At 40.4% G+C, this 20,581-nt stretch overlaps 1 protein-coding gene across 1 annotated transcript in view; it reads left to right on the top strand.

Annotated features, from left to right (window-relative positions):
- Window positions 1-388: 388 nt before the first annotated feature.
- Window positions 389-20,581, top strand: part of CREB5 (cAMP responsive element binding protein 5) — a gene marked incomplete at its 5' end in the record, with an annotated part of 212,591 nt that continues 192,398 nt past the window's right edge. Inside the window, 3 exons of the mRNA XM_082309673.1 lie at window positions 389-454; window positions 3,596-3,689; window positions 12,309-12,430. Of these exons, the coding sequence (XP_082165799.1) occupies window positions 401-454; window positions 3,596-3,689; window positions 12,309-12,430 (270 nt within the window). The remainder of the gene's footprint in view (window positions 455-3,595; window positions 3,690-12,308; window positions 12,431-20,581) is intronic.

Below are 20,581 nucleotides of genomic sequence, written 5' to 3'. Positions count from 1 at the left end.
GAAGAAGGAAAGGTAAAACCCCTTAATTCGAGATATTTCTGAGCAGACACGGTCTTATCTAATAACAACACTGAACATACGCTTTTTTCTGAGGCATATTTCTGCTGTGAAAGCTTAATTTTTTTTTTTTTTTTTTTCTTTTTTCTCTTCCTTCAAAGTAAACATGTGCTCAGGAAGGAGTAATAAGAACTTAGACTGTAGGGAGCCTGCTGAATATTAGCAAATTTAGTACTCTGAGGATGAAAACTTTGTTCTGGTCTCTTTTGGGAGTTTGAAATAAAAGCACAAACAGTGACGATTGTATGTTGCATGTATGTGTGAAGTTTAGAACGTATATATTCATAGGTTCCCTTTCTTTCCCCCTCCCCCTTTTAACATGTAGATTTATGAGGAATCAAAGATGAACTTGGAGCAGGAGAGGCCTTTTGTCTGCAGTGCCCCAGGCTGCTCACAGGTGAGTGGAGTCAGCGGTGATATTAATTGAGTCCTCAGCACTAGCTCTGGCTTGTATAATGCCTCCTGATATATTAACACATGTCTAATAATAATGTGTGTTGTGTTTTAAGTCCTTCCCCCCCTTAACTCCCTCCTTACCCCACAAAATATTATTACAAAATATTTAAAGCAAATACAACAGCCAGTCAAAAGTGAGTTGGTAAAAGTGCTTCTCAAGCTGCTTCCATGCCTTCCCTCATCCCCAAGCCTAATGTTTCAAGTCAGGTGTTGCGAATTTCCCTTAGTGGCTAGCAAGGGAGGACACACTAGGCAGGACACATTTGTCTGTCTTCTGCTTAGATGCACGATGGAATATATTACGTTTCCTATTAGATCTGGTAACCCTCATGATTATTTTTAATACTTAAATACAACAATGTCTTATTAGCTTTTATTTTTTTTTTTTTTTTTAATCTTTGAGACATCTTCCTACTAAATATTCTTTATAGAAAATGCAGCCTGTAGATAAATTCTGCCCCAGGATGTACTTTTGGGATTCCTGTTGACTGGTGATCTGCCATGTGTCTCTGAGGGTACAATCTGACCTGTAACATTAGATGTTTAATGATCTTAAAAAACCTGAAGTGACAAGGATTTTACCTGCTGAGATTTTGGATTGGGATTTATGTGGTTTTTCAATGATTTTGCAGTGGTGAGGGAAGTTTCTCCCCCCCCCCCACCCCCACCCCCCCGCAGCGATGAGGGAAGCTCCACGTGTGGTGCTTCCAACCCTGATTCGGTTTAGTGACAAGAGTTTGTGAGTAAAATCTTCAGGCAAGGTATCTTTTGGGCTTTTGCCACAGGCTTCCTGTATGCATCTGTTTTAAGTGATTTAGCTTACCCATTTCCCGGAGTCCCCCTCTCTTAATGAGGGTAATATTTCCCTGCTTTAACTGTATGTTGGGAGTTTTCAGCTGGCCAGTATTTTTACAACCCTTTAGGTTCTTCTGGTGGAACGATGGGTGACTATTACTGGAGTGTAGGTGTTGATTTTGCCATGAGCTGAAAAAAGGGAGAAGCCTGAGGTCTGGTTAACAACTGGCCGAGCAGCTTTGCTGTTTTACTAAGTGGGAGCCTTTCTACAGGTGTCAGAGTGCATCTTTTGGATTGTCCCTCTGGTCGAGGATTTGTCACTTCAGATCTCCACATGCAGAGTTAAACTTTCACCATTCTTTCACAGAGGTAGAATAAAAGTATCTGAGTTTTATAGTCAAGTTTTATTTACCTTTTTGTTGAATCTTAAAACTAACTTCCACTCAGGTCAGTGGACTTGAGTATTTTCATGTCAGCTATTAATTAATATTTCCTCAGTGGAGGAGAAGCTGATCCAAACAAGCTCATTTAGATGTTCAGAGAGCAGGTTTGCTTGTATGCTGTTACAGTTTGAAAAGACAAGAAATGTAGGTGTGACTTCATCTTAAAAAACATTTAATTTCCCATTTCAAAACATGACCTCCGTTTATTGTAAATGAGGACTTGACAGAAGTGCATAGTGCAGTGCTGCTATCCAGCTAAGCTGCCTGGGGACTGGCTTCTCTGTCAGCCAGTGCGGATGCGTATTGAGGGCTGAGGGAGTTGACCTTCTGCACAAGGAAGAAAGTAGACTTACAAAAAAGACAGAAATCTGGGCTGGAGGAATAGCTTCTCCCCAGTTGTCCCATGCCCTCTTTAAGCTGGCTGATTTCACCCTGAAGACAGAGTGTGGTGTCCATGAAGGAAAATCTATTTCCATGAGAACAAAACGTGATTCCCCCCCCCCCCCCCCCCCCCCCCCATTTCATTGAGCAAGGTCTTTCACATATTCCCTTTGTTCTTAACATAAATTTCTAGTGCTGCATTTCTTCCAGATGAGTAAGCAATGAACCAGGATTTCACAGTGAGGAAAAGGTCTTTGGGATTTTTTTTTTTCTTTTCCAGAGAATTCATTTCTATTATTTATGCTGCTTTGTCTATGGGCTTATAGAGATTCTCAGAAGGTGTAACATACTGCAACTATTTATACTATAGCCACAAGCAAAGTCACTTAGCCAAGAATACTGTGTTGAAAGCATTAAGTCACTTTAACTCTGTTGTTGCCAGTTTTCTACAGTCTCCTATGTACCTGTTGCTTTAAAAAGCTGCTTTTAATTTTTTTTTTTTTTTTCCCCCTCAAGCCCTGGTGATACAACTTTTGGCCTTTGCTAGTTCTGAAATAACCCTGTTAAAACTATTATAGTAGTTTGTAGCAAAGGCCTGTGTATGCACCTTCTGGTGAAGGAAACTTAACAGAACCAGTCTGCTCTTAGAGCCCAAGTGTGCAAGCGCTTGAACATTTATTCAAGCTTGTCTCTTCTTTGCCTTGTTCAAAGGAAGCTATTTGTTGTAGAAGTCTGTTATCAGACTGTAAAACAAACTTAGCACACTGATTAGTTTCTTACAAAGCACATCTCTCCACCTATGCTTGACAAAGGAAAATAATTTAATTTAATATCATAAAGGGTCATAAAGAGTTGTTATATACTGAGCCCCATTGCATTGCCACTTTGAATCAAGTCAAAGTATCAGAGGTTTCCAAAATTAAAAATGCATTTTGCCTGAATACTTTTGGGTAGGGAAAGGCTGGCTTATTTGATTATTTTTATTGCTGTTCCGCAGATATAGGTTGCAGAAAGACACAAAAGCAGAAAAATCCAGTAAAGTGATTTAAGATATGCCGCATTACTTTGCGTTTGCCGTGGGCTAAGAACATACACCACAGCAGTTATCGCAGATCCTCAGGCACGTGGTGACTTGTGAGGCTACGGTAGCTGGAGTGTCTGAGACCCTTAGAATCCAAAACGTGGTCTGCAGCGTTTTCAGGCAAATGCATGACACCTTGCGGTTTGCAGCCCCAGGGAGCACTGTAGCAAATATGTTTCTAAGTAAAGTACAGCTATTTGTTACTCATACTCACTTGCATTTTCAAATATTCTGTTTCCCGTGCCATTTGGACACATTTCTAGCTGGATACATTTCTTTCTCTCTCTCATTTTTGAAATTCTGTCCAATGCCAAAAGTTTATTAGAGAATTAAATTCTTTTTTTCCCCCCCCTCTTCCTCTCTCTCTGTGTTTGCCTGACAGCGTTTTCCAACAGAGGATCATCTGATGATTCACAGGCACAAACATGAAATGACTTTGAAGTTTCCTTCAATAAAAACAGATAATATGTTATCAGGTAAGAAGACACGAATTCAAGAGTCAAGATAACTATTCAGATGATGTTGAAAGCATGACTCCTACTGGAAAGCTACTGGCAAAATACCTCCAAGATTGGTTTTAAAAAGCCCCAGCTCCAATTAAATAACAAGTAGAGATGGAATAAGCTAGAATGCGTATCTTTGAACAAAAAGACAATTGCCATTCTTGTGCCTTCCCACAGGTTTGGCATGAGAGGGAGAGAAATTGTTGAACCTCAGCCATGCTGGCAGCTCTATCGCTGACGCCCGTGTTAACATGCCAGTGAAATATAGGCACTTAAGCGCATGTCACCTAGAGCCCAGCAGTGAGCGTGTTAATGAAGTGCATTTTTACTGTTCCTATAAGACTCACTATTTAAGTTTGACAGGCTCACTTTAGCAACCGTAACAGGCCACATCATATGAGCCACCTTTATGGTGGCTCAAGACCTGCCCACTGTGAATAGCTGTAACAGGAAAGGTAAACCAGTGGGTAATACCCAGTACTCTTTCCCCTTAAAGGTAACCATCTCTGTCTGCACTTCCCCTGTCATACACAGAGGTTATTTGGTATTATGTGCAATTACATCCTGTAGTTTATTATGTAGTTTTTTCATACTCTTGTCTGAGTAACCACGCATAGGCGGCTTGCTGGCATTCCGTGAGTGCTGGGTAAGGTCAAGCTAGCCTTAATCTTACCACTTCTATCCTTTCCTATTCCCTTTCCTATTGTATATTCCTTGGGCTATATTAATGGATTATTAAGAATAATATCACTAGGATTTTTCAGGTTTCAAAGCAATTGTAGAAAAAAACTATGCTGCAAATGTGTGTGCGGATGTTAACCAGTGTTTGATATTTATCTTTTGAAACGGGCTTCTTCAAGGTAAATTGTGCCATTTTAGGTGCAAATATATAATGATTAAAGGGTCTCCAGCAGGCTACTTCTTTTATGGATAAACTGTTTCCATTTTTATGAAAATCATAATTGGGTAGCAATTGCTTGCAAATATTTGATTTAGGCTTTTTTGTTGTTGTTGGGACTTTAGGCACCAGTGAGAAATCAGACAGACTTTGTCCCAAATAGAATTTATTTTCCTCTTACACTTGAAAATGCCATAGTGGACTAAGTTTAGAAAGGAACAGTACACAGCACATTGAAGAGTAGGGCTTGTAAAGTGCCTGCATGCCAGCTATGCTCGCAGAATCCTGTGTTTGCAAGCACGAGTGAGAAAATGCTGCTCTTGCACTTGGCTGTGTCCTCCGGCAGTGAAACTGCTCGGAGACATCTGTACTGTGGGCACATTCACACTGTGAAAGTGCTGGCTTTTGTTAGAACTTTCTGTTTGGCAAGACTTTTGCTTGAGGGCAGTTTCTAAGGAGTATATTCTGTCATCAGGAGTCCCCTGAGTAGAGTAGCTCCATTTATGCTTGGTAACTTCTATGAGATAGCTGTCCTTCCACTGGGTTGCTTTCCCAGTCAGAACATTTTGCCTGGCTTCCACCACTGCCACCAGTAGTGGGGCCCCTAGACCTCTAGTTAGCCAACTAAGTAAATAGAAATGCAGAATTTTGTGGCCAGAAATGCTCCAAGATTGCTTCTGAGGGACGTATTCTTTGTGCTTTGTGTATGACAATCCTCTGTAGTAATGAAAGAGTAAAAAGCTGCACGTGTTCTCAAAGACTGCAGCAAACGTGCCTGACCGTAATGGCCTGGCAACCTGGTGCTGCTGTGTATGATTCTTCTTTTTGTGTTCATTTGGTGGATTTGTTTGGCATTTTGCAATCCTTAGTTTGGAAGCATCACAGATCATCTACTCTCTGCAGGGAGACATTGAAAAATAGTTGTTTCATTACCCACCTAAACCCTGGGGAAATCTAAATACCTTAAAGTTTAAGATGTTTTATTCTTGGATTTCATAATAAAAAATTAATGATATATGGGGAAGAGACAGACTTTTCTTAGACATTTGTCTTCATGTCTTCCTTCTTGTTTTTTTCATTTTTGCATATTTGACTTCTTTTTTTTTTTTTTTTTAAATTGTTTCTGTCATCAGTAAGTTCAAAGAATTGCAGCAGCAATTGCCCTATAATAAGCCAGGTGCAGTGATAGTGTGTGGTGTTTTCTTTTTTTCCCTTTTTATTAAGGTGCCTAGAAATCAGACTTTCTCCTCTTTTCCAGTATGTTGTATACTACCTTTTAATGTGTTGTATTTGAATCCATTCATTATTAGTAATTAGTCATGCAAAATAACGGGCTGTATGCTTTCAGGTAGCCATTAGAATTATCTACTTTGTTTCCAGAGATAGCTAATACCCAGTCTGGGGTCAGTATAATATCAGTAATATTTAACACGCACTAAGCATGTCTTCTATAAACTATTGTTGGAGGTAGGCACTAAAACTGAGGGGCTGTCAGTCTTATACCAAAACAACATCTTAGAAACCAAGCAAAATATGACTTGGGAAGTAGGAACTTGTTTCTTGTGTGAAGTCTGTGCTGAGTTATGAAATATCAGTTTGGAAGTGAGAGGTAAAGTTTACTATATGTTATGTAGGTGGGGTCAGTGTTTAATAAACAAGGTTCGGTGACCTGATTGAAATTATTGGTGCTCTGCTGTTTTATCGGGTATGTCTAGCCAAGAGCTTCCTCATTATCAACTAGCTCCACTATATTTACTTAAATTTTTTTAATGCTGGCTGAAGAAGAACAAGTGTTATTAAATCCAGTGACTCCTGAACTAATTCAGAAACTCCAGGTACATACGTACACTAAATAGCTTTATGTTCTCTGACTGTATAAATGGAAGGGAAGTTTGCTAAAGGCATTGTGTGAAAATGCAACTGATCCTTTTGTTGGATAATTTGACATTCATTTAAAAAGACAGAAAAAAAGACTGTAATGTTATTTGTTCCTTTTTGTGTATGTATTTTATTTTTGTTAGAAAGCCTTGTGAGTATGGATAGAGAGTCATTGACCGTTTCCATTTCCATCTTTCCTAGCCAAAAAAGAGCTGTTTGAGATAACACAGAATATCTTGTGTAAGTTTTGCATGCTAGTCATCGTGGCAGGGAACTTTGTGGTTAGGTTGACTGAAATAGGTGTAATCTCTGCTGTTGTGCTAACTAAACATTACATTGCTTTGAAGTTTGTAGTTTGTTGTGTGTCAAAGCCTCTGTTGTTTTACCACTGAAATATTAATGTCTGTGGGACAGATCGTTCCCTCCAGGTAAGTACTAAAAGCGGTGTGGAACTGAACTTTGGGAGCTGGGGACACTGAGATTCCTGTGGTATCAAATTTGGGAAAGGAAGGAGCGACACCTTACCATTGTTGGAGACGGGGGAAGTCCTTCCAAAAGTGCTGCTAGCAGATACAGGAGAAGCCAGGATTATCTATATAAAAACCTTGTTTCTTCCTGATTCTATTTACTGAAATCCAGTCCTCTAGATTTTTAGTGGTAAAGCCCACTGTGGAGATTGTAACAGTATCCTCTAGATGAAAAAGGGTATGTGCTAAAGGTAGTGCAAATGTATTACTTTTCCCAGGTAATGCCTGTGTCAGTGAGGTAACTTATGGCATCCTTGGTTGGCTTAAACCTCCCTGTGTAAACCACAAGGAGAAAAAAATTATCTAGGCGTGAATTTTGTGGAGTGTAAAATGATTGGATATAAGGAAAAAGAATTTTGTTTGATTTCTTGTTCACTTCTGTGTCCCCCAAATAATGAAATGAAAAGTCTTCTAAAATTCAAGTGGTCAGGTTCTGAGTGACCAGAAGAGATTAAAGATGTGTTGTACCCAGTATGCGTAACCACACAGAAAGTCCAACCTGCGCTTTAAACAGTGAATCTTTAAGCAGTGAAGTCCTTGGGAGCCCTTGTCTGTGAGCCCCTGGGTGAGGGCAGTTCCACCAGGTACGACTGGGTGCACCTCTTCCTCCTCTTTTCCATCACCTGCTTGAGGTGTTGTGACCTTGAGCTTCTTGGTGCACTTGGGAAGTAACCTGCCAAATCAATGAAGAAATCTTCTTGAATTTCTCAGGACATTCCTCTTGTGGCTGCTTGATGGGCAGCCCTTCAAATTTCAGTGCTAGCCCTATTACTCTGACTTTGTTATCATTGTGTGAAAGTATAACATGGGTAAGTATATAACTTCAACAGAGCCCGCAGCTGAACAAGCCAAATGCCTGTTATTACTGCACATCAGACTAAACTTTTTTTTTTTTTTTTTAAAGAAAGATGAAGAATCAAGTTACACACTTGGGAGCTGTGCTGTTAGATGTCTCTTACTGAATCTGAAGTTTTTTTTTTTTTTTTTTTTTTTTCCTAAATGAAAGCTTGTTTCACATAACTGTCCTTTGGTTGTCCAGTTTTTTCTTAACTGGTGTCATGCTTTAAAGTTTTCATTCGTGCTTTGAGGGATGAAACTCTAGGATCCAAGGTCATTTTGCAAAATGCATTCAGATAAACTCTCTATATAGCAAGAAATGTGGTGTTTCCTGTGCTGTTGTTTTGAAAGCACTATATTGAGACTAAGTGTCCTTTCTGAGACTATTATTTCAGTAATTACAAAAAACCCCCAAACCAACCAACAACAACAAAATTTGCATAACCAAACATAATGAATATATAATGGGATCTCTTTGCTGAAGACTTCAAATTTCCCATTGCCTTATAGCATATATTTTTCAATTAGTCTGGAGAATCAGGCATCACTTCAGACACTGAGGATAGGTTTTCAAAATGGTCAGCAGCAAAAATATATTCAGTATATCAGGTTCTGGTGAGAATCTGGTTGCTGAGTGGTTCTGAAATCCTCTCCTGTAAGATACAGTATGTTGACTTGGGATCTGCACAGGTGAGACCATTTGATTTTGCTCTGGGACTTTTACGTTGTCCACTTACATTTTTGAGGTTTATTTAAACTTAATGTTTCTTGCAGCCTTTCTGGCCATGACTGTGTCATCAGAGAGGCTGATTATTCACCTGCGTAATAGGCCGAACAAAATATTTATTGCCTAGTTTGAAGCTTGACAGGTTCTGTGTTCAACCTGGTGGTGAAGGCGAGATAGAAGTAACTTCCTAAGTAACTGTCAGACAACACAGGTTCACCTGTGAAGTGACAGTTGGGTAGAGGTAGATGCCTCAAAGCATAGTAAACTAGTTCTGGTAGCAGTTGGGGAGGGAAGGGTTTTACATGCCGAACAATGGGACTGGGTTGGGATGGCTGGTCAGTGTGATAGCCAGATACCTAGGGTTAACCCAGACAGACCTGTATCCCAGGCTGCCCAGTTCAAAATGCAACTTGGGCCATTAAAGTCCTGGGGTGTGTGGCTAACAGCATGCATGCTGACAGCTTCCTACAGTAATGCGTGTCCTCAGCAGCAATGCTGAGAGCGGTAATAGCTCTGTCCGAGTTTTGGTCCAGATGGGTCTGGCACATCCAGTTGCTGAAGTACAACAAATCAGAGCCCGGTTCTCAGTGAGCCTGCAATAGTTCTGGGTGCTGGTGATAGCAACAAAAGGTTTGTTTGTACCAACAGGGAACAGTGAGGTCAGGCGCAAGCTGTTGGAACTATTAATGCATTTTTAAGTGCTGAGAATTAGAAATATTTTATTAATTCTGGGAGACCTGAATGTGTAACTCATGCTAGGGTCTCCTTTGTGATACTGTTCCCAATTAAAACACAAGGGCTTGCCTAATTTCGGTAAAAGGATTCTTGCCAGTCCAATTTCTGGATTGTAGAAACTGCAGTAACCATATGGGGAGACTGAGGTAGTAATTTGAGATCGCTGCATCAATATGTAGGTGGTGTAAATAGTGTCATTAATCTACCAGCTTTGATGCTTAAGATAATAAAGTAGTTAATTGGAAATATCAACTGTAGGCAACACACGTGATTATCTCAGACTGCTTGTGGCGCAGCAGATACACTTTCAGCACGTGCAGAGAAAAGCTGGTGATGTCTTTGTGCATTTGAAGGCACGTTCTTGCTCTGGGTTGCTTGTTTTCACTGTTAAAATGGATTTGCTTCACAGAGAAAACTTTTTTTTTTTTTGTCTGTCTAATATTCATGGAATAGATGCTGAACAGATCAGGAACTTCAGCTGCACATGCCTGATCACCACCTTGTTACCCATTACGTTGCCTCTGACCTATTGTAGCCTGTTGTAGTAATGCCTGATTTCTGGATCAGCTGTGTACCTTGATGAAAAAGAACAAGACCTTATCTATGTTAGTGTATTCTCTTCTGCCCTACTCTCCAAATTCTGGGCTCAAGCAACTCTGAAAAAAACCAGGATTTTTGATTTTAGTGAAAGTGGTGCCATCAACTTCTTTATGAAACCTAGTTTCTCATCTTGGTCATGAAATTGATACCTTGCTTATTTGCTATGGCTAAACCACTTCTGAAAAGAAAACATTGCCTGTATTTGCCTCACATTCAAATAGTAACATGCCCTTTATGTCCAGGAAGGCTTGGCAATAATTATCTCTGTTTTTCTAAAAAGCAATCGTGTTGTTCACTAAAGTAATATTAATCCTTTTAGGAAATAAAATCTATTTCTCCTGCTTTTTAGTGCACTTCATTTCTGGTACAAAGTCCAGTCCAAGGGCAAAAGACAACTCTGGTGTAAATCTACTGAGTTCAGTGAGGTTGCCCTAGAGATTAGTTTGGCGCTACTTGTTTAGGATGTGGACCTGTAAAGTGCTGAGTGTCCTCAGCTGCCATCAATGTCAGCACCTCATTGACTTGGCTCCTTGTGTTGAGTTCTTGCAAGATTCTTGGAAAGTCTTATATTTCTGACTCTGGTAATATGGTAGTTAGCTGTGAAAACTAATAGATAAATATGTATGCATTCCCAAACACTTGAGTTTTGTTTCCTTTAAGCTCACAAGTATGATGCTCAAGCCGAAAGAAATAAAGCAGTATTTTATCATTAAGGACTTGCTTTTTATGTTACATCAATATGTTCCATCAGAAATATAAATGCAAGTGAGTGTGTTTGCCCTTAAATTACTTGAAGGTAAAGCCTGTAGGACCGCACCTGATACAGGTGGAAATTGGCCTCAGTTGGTTTTATAATGGGAGAGGCTGATCTTCTCCCTTGGTTTCCAAGTGGAAACTCTGTTTGCTTTTGTATATATTCCTTTTATGCTGCCTTTTGTTTAGGGGTGGCTGTATGTTTCGATGCTGATCATATAAAGTTCATTGTGTCTGTTAACTGTTCCCTGTAAGGGGGAACCATTAGATCTTGACCCAGCTTAGCTAGGTGCAAGAAACCAGATTTTTCTCCCAGAACTCACTGAAGCAGGGAAACTTTTTTCAGAGGTCAGAATTGGCCCAATATGAGCAACTGGGATTAGTATGGCAGTTTTCATTCTTTAAAGAATGAATTTCAAACAATAGGATAGTTGTCAATGACTCTGCAGAAGATGATTTTTGAAGAGAGAGAGTCCAGTCTTTCCATAAAATTAGATACTAAAAAGCAGCTTGAGCTGGAGTGGGGGCTTGGGAAGAAGAAACTAACATGCAAGAAAGGATTTTTTTTTTTTTTTTTCTTTTCCTTATGTGTGTAAAGCTGATAGGACCATATGGATTCTCCCCTGCTTTTGCTAATACAGTTCTGTATTGTAATTTTGGGGGGATGGGGAAGCTGAGGTGGAGGAGTTAAGATCTCACCTCAGAATGAATGGAGCTGCCTCAGAGCTGACTTTTGAGGAGTCCTTGGTTCCCAAGTCTGGGCTTGATTTTTCACTTCCTAAAGAAAGACTAGGCAAGGTCATCAGTGAAACAACTGAGCCCACAGGACAATCGAGCTTGTCTGTCTTGCAGGTTTTTGAAAAGAAGGCTGAAAACCTTGTACCTTCTTGGGTCCCTCCTGCCTGTGGCATTAAAGAGAATCCTGTTCTTCCACAAATTATTTTTGAGAGGGCAAAAAATTCCTAGAGATGAGGGCATGCGTTAAAAATCCTTTGACTCCAAATCCTGTGGTTTATATGTATTATCAAGGCTTTTAGGTATAAACCACATAAGGACGCTTCTTTGTGGTCAAAGTTTAACATTTCACAGCTTTTCTTAATGTCATTTCGCTCCTCCTTCAAAAATTGCATTAGAAGCAGAACTTTTTGCTGTGACTAACTTCATGCATGTTGCAAAGTATGTGTACGTTTGAGGTGGTTTTCAAGCACTCGAAGGTGTTAACTAGTGTGTATCTGCAGCAGTTACCTGCGTGCTGTGGTGTAAATGTGCATTATTGTATGCACTGTGCGCTGTTTTGCATGCAGCTATTATTGAAGGTTTATATACAGTTATAATGACCATTTGCACACGTTAAGGATATGCACTTGCGTTACGTGCCCTCTGAAAACCTGGCCTGTTGTCTTTCTGGTTGGATGATGACTACTGCCTGTTTTCAGACACCGTTGGCAAGCACTGCCTGCCTGCAGTGCATAGTGTTGAAATTCAGTGCTGCGTGGTTTGTTTTTAATGATGGTGTGGTAGGGGTGGGAAGGCATGGAGAGCTTACCTAGAACCTCTCTTTTCCTGGAAAACTATTTAATTGTCTCCCTTTGCTTTTAATATTAAATACCAATCATCATTTCTTGTCATTTTCTCAGATCAGACTCCTACACCAACACGCTTTCTGAAGAACTGTGAGGAAGTGGGCCTCTTCAACGACATCGATTGCTCCCTAGAGCACGAGTTTAGGAAGGCACAAGAAGAAGAGAACAACAAAAGGGTGAGTGTGAGCATACTGAACCCTTCCTCCCCTTTTGGTTCTTTGAAATGTTAAAGGACACTGTGTGAAAGCAGATTGAGCTCTATTACCTGCTAGTAACCTTTTGATTAGAAACTAGGTGGCACTGTAAGTTGTGACATGCTTTGTAAACTATTGAAACAGTTGACAAAAATAAAAACCCCAAACCAACAAAAAACCAGCATTAAATTTCCAAAAGTGTGTAACTGTGTTTGCCAGGGTTTGATTCCAAGTCTCTGCTTTTAAGTAAACTATAACACAAACCACACACCTCTTGAGGGAGAGGCTTGGGAAAATTATATCATCTTTGAAGTGAGGATTGCAAACTTGCTCAAATACATTACAGGAAAATGTGGATTATGAAGGAGCATTCACTTAAAAAAAAAAAAAAAAGTTTTGCTCTTTCCTCTGCAACATGATGGGCTCCTGGATTTATTTGTCATTGTTACCAGCTTTATCGTGTGTCTGTATCTCTCATAAAGTATTCATGCTGAAGGGGGAAACTTTTTAACTTGTAATACCTAGCAGATAACATATCCCATTTCCAATTAGTATTCTTTTAGTCTCGGTATTTGTAAGTTTTGGTTGAATTATATAGGCCCCTTTGTATGGGGTTAAGTGTACTCCTGTGCCCAAAGGTTGCTAGAGTGTTTTGAGGGATCCTAAAGAGCTATTAAAATTTTCAAGGAATTGTAAAAGAGCTTAATGCACTACAGAGGCCAGAAAGAGGTAATGCATGAAATTTTAACTTTCCAAATAAGATCCAAAGTTCTGGTTGCTTTTGAGAACTAAAACACAGGAGTAACGTGGGGCTTCCTACAGGAGCATATTGCTCCCTGCAGCCCTCCAACAACCTGCCCAGTGCCTCCCCTTCACAACGATCCCTTTTGTGCCTCTGTTTTCCCCTCTCCCGTTTCTGCAGCTCTTGGAAATTCTTTGTAATGTGTCCCCTGCCATAGGAGTTCCCCAGTTATTGAACACTGTGTTATTTGGCTTAGCTCTCACGGTAATCTCTACTTGTCTAATTTGAACATTAACCGGGACCATAGACTAAAAGTAGGAAAAAGAGACCACAAAGCAGCTACGCTGCTAAAGCCAGAGGGCACTTCTCCTTAGCTTGCCTCAGCATTATTTTGCCTTTCAGAGTGTCTATGACTCCAATTGCAAGGGCTTCTTCCTCTATAGGTACTCTTTCTTATAGCAGCTGTATTGTGTCATTTGCTTTGCCTGTTGGTGATTGCCCACCTCAAAATTCATACACGTGAGGCATATGTGTGCTGCTGGGACTCATGAAATCCAGAGGTAGTCGCATTTAGGGATCTTGAGGTCTGCAAAGTAAAGGCCAAAGAGGGCTTTTTGGAAAAAAGCGGTAAAGCTGATGGCTGAGGTGCAGAACAGGAGATGAGGCTTGTAGAAAGAAGATGGGAAGGGAGTCTAGGAGTGGTTTGGTTTTGGCTTATAGGGAAGGGAGTCTAGGGATGGTTTATTTGTGGCTTATAAGGAAAGAGACTGGGACAGATAGAGGAGGAGAGGAGAGAGGCTGTGGCGTGGTATGCTGAGCAAGGAAAAAGAGTGTCCAAATGTGAGAGAGTCCAAGTTTTGGTCAGGGATTGGGAAAATAGCCCAGACTGACCCTCACAGCTTTGTGTTCAGATGAATGCTAGGAAACAGCCACGTAATGAGATAAATGTGTCTAATTTTAGATTTAACTTGTTAAAACTTTGTGTCTTTGTGCTGCAGAGGGGAATCTTAGCCAGAGTCAAGGAGAACATTTCTGTACATGCCTACTTCTTCATGAATTAGAGGATTCCTAAGCGGTTCTTTCTGCATGGTGTTTATTTTGCAGGAGTAGGAGATGAGGAGAAATGTAGTGATGTGGACTTCTGTGCAGTTAGCCACGGATTGAAACGCTTGATGTTGCAGAGGCCATTTCGGCTTACAAGGGGTAGTTGCTCAATCTGATTAAAACCTAGACAAGGGCATCAAGTTACTTGATAATTCCAGTTGTTTAATGGGCTCTGGAAGTCTTATTCTGCCCTCCTCCTACCAACCCCTGCAGCTGCTATTGCTGATCTCCAGGGAGCAAATGAGTGATGGGGGGAGGGAAATAATTAAAAAAAAAAAAAAAAAAAAAGAGGGGGTGGAAAAAAAAAAAGGGAAAAAAAGGCAAAAGTCCTACTAGCTAGCTAACCTGTAACATTTGCTCTGTGTTTCCAATTAGTCTGCTGTGTGTTCATTCTTACATTACCGACTGACTGTCAGATAGGAATCTGAAGCAGGCCCCAGTAGGGCTTTACACAAATGCAAGAGACAAAGGCCACGACAGAAAGAGACTCCTTGGGCTGCGGCTATCGCTAACAAAATGCTTCTAACAGCCTGTGTCTGGAATATGAGCGCGATGTAGTGTTGTCCTAATGGACCTACCAACACTTGGAGACTAAGACTAGCTGCATGGAAATCTTACTCATGGCTCAGAAAAGTCTTCCAAAAATATTTTTGGTCATGCTAATTTCTCTGGACTCAGAAAGAAATAGTTTTGTTTATTTTAGTATATCACTGTGGCTTAGCACACAGCTTGACGCTGGAATCTTGTAAGAGAAAAACATTTTGGGTTTTTTTTTTCCTCCTTTAGAGTCATAATTTGAAAACTCAAAGAATAAAGTCCAGTTAGCTGCATTCTTTCTTTTTTCTTTTTTTTTTTCCTTCTCTTTCTTTCTGAATGGGAGCCCATGGACAATGCAGGAGAATCTGTTGTGATTAAGCTGGTTATGTGGACTGGTGACATTCCAAATTAGCTGTGAAGCGCTGAGTGCATGGTTTGAGGAATACCGTGTGTACCCTTTTTGGAAAGGTAGTATTGAGGGGAAGGCACTTGCATTAATACCCAGCTGTTCATCCAGGAACAAATCTATTACTATCTTTCTGACATATTCCAATATTCCAGTTCAAAGTATACTATCCCACTGCAGGCACCTCACTACTAGAAAAGCATCAGCAAACTGAAGTAGTCCAGTGAAGGGAAAAAAAAAAAACAAACAAACCCACCAAAACCCACCAAAAAACAAATACAGAGCATTTGGTGGTTGAATAGACTCGGTCTACAGAATGATTAAAAAATCTGAATATTTGGTTTAGTTGTGTTAAGCGAGGGATGATGCTACTGTCTGATGCATATTCAAGAGGCATGAAGTTGGTTTGTACCTTCTAAGTTCTCCTTCTACCTTGTATATACCAGGATAGATTTCTGTCTATCAGCATAAGAAGATAAATAAAATGCACTTGTCTAATTTATACCACCTCACCATTTTGTGCTGAACTCAGTGACTCTCTGATCTCCAGAAGAGAATTCTTGCAAATATTTTCTGAATATCATAGCTCTGTGCTGTAGCCCATGAGTATGGGCAGGATGATCTAATTCAAGGCAACCTGGAAATGATAGAGTATGTCTTCTGAGCAGGTGTAGTTTAGTGGAAAATTTCACTTCATTTCCACACCTTATTTAGATTTTTATGCAATGTGTACCTGGCCTGCAGGCTTTCTTCTCTGTCTTCTGAAAAGTATGCAGACATAAAAAAACATGATGGGTTTTGCTTAAGTTTTTTTTTTTTTTTTTTAAAGGAAACCTCTTACATTGCAACAAGGAGATAAAAGGTAAATACTAAATCAGTAGCCCTAAATTGGATGGAATGTCTAATAAGCATTTCTTGTGTTGCACAAACTTGGTGGTGTTTGCCGCTGTTTTTCAGCGGCTTATTTTAATTTAAGGACCAAACCAACCAAAAAAAAGGGCCTGATCCCATTTGCTCATATCAATGGTGGGAGAAGCAGGCCCTGGGAGACATGCTGCTCGTTTGCAGCATATGCTGTTTTGAAATCTTCTGACTTTCCCAGTAGGATAAACTGCAAGAGCTGTGTTGGTTGGATATAAGAAAATACTTCATATCTTGTTTTAATCTGGTCCATCATTCCATTAAAGCATAAAGTTCAGTCCTACATTTAATCACTGACGATACAGTAGCTGAAACTAGCCGTGCAGTAAATAGCACCCCTTGGACAGGAAAGGGCAATATTAAGATAATATCGTACCCATATATGAGAAGAAAAAATATCTGTAGGTTGATAAAGCACGTCGTGTAAGTGTTTGGGTTTTAGAGGCATATATTGATGCATATAATAATGTTGGCAATGCACTGCGTTGGTGAAAGAGAAGAACAGGGATGAAAGGTTCATTATGGTGGTTGGCTTGGCTGATGGACTACAAATTCAACACTGGCCGCTTACGAAAAACAGCTACCCTCACTCACCTGACTCCTTCCCCCTCCTGTAATTAATGTGCAGCACAGAGCCTTGTTTCAAGAATATGTATACATTCTTTGTCCAGTTTTCTAGTAATGCAGGACAGGAGATCTGCAGATTCATTTCCTTTTAAGCATGCATGGTCCTGGGGGAGGTGGTGTCAATGCTGCAGCACGCTGGTGCAGAACAGTCTGACTGCTGAATGTGTGCCCCGCCTGTACAGCAATCACTTTAGCTCCAGTTTTCCCTTGTGAATACTCTGAAACCCCAGTGGGGTCGTTGAGAAGAATAGTGTGCTGGTAGACATTTCAGAGGCAAGTGCTCTGAAACAGCTGAATTTCACTTGTGAAGTAATACAAACCAACAAACTCATAAGCCTGTTCCTGGAGCACTTCTGACCCATTGACTGACAGTCTGTACGGCAGAACAAAAACAAAGACCTACGTTTAAATGCTTACTATTTTGATTTTTTTTTAATTATGCAATCATAAATACGCATATATACATTCTGCCTGCATTTGTCTAAACATGATATAAGAATGTCCACAGTTTTTCAAGTTAAAGGTCCCTCCGACTTCTTATTCTCCCACTGAAACTGAGTATCTTATATGGTGAGTATGTTAGAGCAGATGCAAAATAAGACTAGGAATGATTTATGTTAATATGGTACTTAAGGGCCAGGGTCCTGTTGTTGTAGGTATTGTAATAACTTCAAGCTGTTACTTTATCAATTGGTTAAGCTGTTGTCGAGGTGATAGCTCAAGACTCTTAAGTTCAAAGTCCAAATTATCACCCTACATTCAAAGATTTCAGTATAATAGTTCCTATACTCTAAAGATAACATCTGTATATGTGAAGATGTGAGCATCTTCACAGCATAGCATTTCTTCTGAGTGATGCATTGAAGTACTGTAAAGATACATTATAACTCTCCATCGGAGTTTTTCCAATGGGTTGTTCGGAGTTTTCGTATGCATTAATTGCATCAGGTTATTGATCTGCTTTATGGGCTTACTGTTGGTTTATGAAAACCCCTTTTTCTTAATTATTAACTTTTGCAGCATTCCTATGGAGAAGCGAAACGCTTTGTCTCTTATTTTCTAAGGAAAAACAGGTTCCAGAGGACACTGTTTTCCAAAGCTCCTTCATAGTGAGACACCAAGCTCTTGAAGGAACTGCAGACATGGAGTGAGAATTGCAGGGAGCTGGGTCCTCTCCACCATTCTGTCAAGCAAGCGCCTTTCTGTATCTTTTGGTTCCTAAGTATCTTTAGCAGTGTGGCCCCAAAAGTTTGATAGACATCTTCAAAGGCATTTTGATGCCTTGCTCTCACTGAAATAAAGCAGGAGCGAATCAGTGAGCTACCAGAAAGGATCTGGGCTCAAGTGACGTGCTAAAAATTGCACAGGAAGCCTGTGGCAGAGCCTCGGATTGATTCCATATCTCCTCGGTCTCAGCATAGGGCATCCCACAAACCATGTGTGTTAAAGATTTATCAGCTGTTGTTCAGTGTTGCTAAAGACAGGAAGAATGCTCTCCTCCTCTCTCCAGATGGGTAGGCTTGCTGTATTTTAACTGCTTTTCTTGCAGAGATTTCATGGTGGACATGGGGTGGTACGTTATATTTTATATGGCAATTCTGCAGTCGGCACTTTAGTCCCCTGACTTGGAGAGTTCTGTTTCGAGCATCTATCTATGTCCAGGCACTTACTCTGGGCACTTAATTACCACACTGAACTGTGTTACAAAAGGGACACTTTCTGTGTAATGGTGCAGAAAAGCTGTCAAGACAAGAGAGTTCATAACATGACCTTGCAAAAATATTCTGAGGAATAGGCTTTAACTTAGGCTCATTGCTGCCTTTACAATATCTTATCTTCTGCTGCCAGGCAGGTCTGTCTTATCTTCTTCTGTAGCAATGGACTGTGTTTGAATGGATTTATGGATTTAGATCCTCATAGTCTGAGAGAAGACCTGAATGTTTTTTCCAGCAGTAAGTGCCTGTATCATGCAGAAAGGCAATTCTTGAGGGCATACGTTTTTGATTGAGCTAAACCTCCCTAACCATAATCCTTCCATGTTCTTCTGAATTCCAGCTGATGAATCATCCTGCAGAGCTCTGTCAGGACAGTCCACTTTCCTTCTGCTTCTTATTGTCTCTGTCCCAAAGAAGTTGAGTCACCCTCTTGTAATGTTTGGGTTTTTGTTGTGTTTTGTATGTTTTGGCTACCCCCAAAAAAAGGAGGCCTGCCTGATTTCATTCTGACATTTCTTTCACAACAACATGGCATAGTGGTGTGTTTTGCCTTGGTCTTCTTATGAATGTTTTTAATGGCACAGCTTTCTTGTTACCAGTTCAGATTTCAGCAGCATAGACCGAATGGCACATGATGAAGGGATAAACCTTCCCTGTAGTGGCATTTTTATAAGTCTATCTCTTAGGCAAAGCCCCTAAATCTTGGCAATCTCTTTAGAGCATATGCTGTGCTATTAAACACGAGCTCTTTGCTCCCCAGAGTGGACTGCAGCCTGTATGGTTGGGTAGGTAATAAGATACTGCTGATATATTTCAGAGCAAGGTGCACTTTTACTTTATTTATGAAGATAGACATGCTGGTCGAGGGCTTAATCACAGCTGATAAATCATTTTAAGAAAGCCTATTAGAACCATATGCTGATTCTTTGTATTAATATGGTGTGTCTGTTTCTAGTCTAATAAGGCAGGGTCTCTTCCCCCTCTCCCTTCCTCCGGCCTGGTGTGCGAACTATTTATCTGTTTAAGTGATAGCGCTTGCTTGGGGGCATTTCCCTCTTTAAGAGGTATCTTTAATAAAGCAAGGTGAACAGAGGAAGAGGGATTCTCACTCTCCAGAGTGAGCGAAGCTGCGTGGTTTTGGTCACCTTTGTTGAGATGGAATTGCAGAACAAAGGTCCGAAAGTTGGGATGAGGAAACACATTGGTTAAAGACTGGAGAACCATGGCGTGGCCTTCACGGCAGCATAAGGTTGTCATTTTGGCCCAGGTGGTTACAATCCCAGAGCCCAAGAGCCGTGAGGGAGTGGGTACGCTGACATTTCGGTTACTTCACCTTTCCCTGACTCGAAGAGGGCTGCTGCAGGAACAGGTTCCACGGCCATCTAATGAGATCCACATTGGTGAAGTTATTCTGTGCCAAGTCCTATTTATCATTAATTGGTGGGTTTGCTTGCAGATCTTTCCTATTATTTGCTGATTATACCCCTACACATTTTATTATCTTGCCAAAATTCAAATGCTAATAATTTCTTGATTTATTGTTTGTTTATAACTCTGTCTACTGCCTAAATGGATGTAGTTAGAAGATTTCAAAACAGCAACAGCTCTTATGCTGACTGGGTTTCTTTCACGTTTTGCACATGGCAGTCATCTATTTATAAACCTCCATAGGGACTCCTAAACCTTTACAGTTGGGTTCCTCCCACCACTTCAGCCCCTTTTCTCCCTTGCTCCCCCAAGGCAAGTCTTGTTTTTTTGGCATAAAGACAATGATGGTGATTGTTACGTGGAGAAAATGTCCACAAGCTATGAACCGTGGGTAAGGATTTTTAATTTGTACCTCAAGCAAAATAAATTGGAAATGCGAGACATCCAGGAGAGTAAGGGTATTTTCACCATAAGGTAGGAGATCCTGATCTGAGTTGCTGGTATTCTTTAGTCTTACAAAATGTGAAACCAAAAAACTGAAAACTCGCTTTATGCCAGTTGTGTGCACTCTGTAGCATGACCCGTTTCCAGTACTGTACAAAATTACTGTATTTCTAAAAGTCCCCAAGCTTGACTGTTAACTCTGAAGTACT

This window comes from Platalea leucorodia, assembly GCF_965183815.1.
Source record: "Platalea leucorodia genome assembly, chromosome: 1".
Taxonomy (NCBI): Eukaryota; Metazoa; Chordata; class Aves; order Pelecaniformes; family Threskiornithidae; genus Platalea; species Platalea leucorodia.
This window is presented reverse-complemented; position numbering and strand designations above follow the sequence as displayed.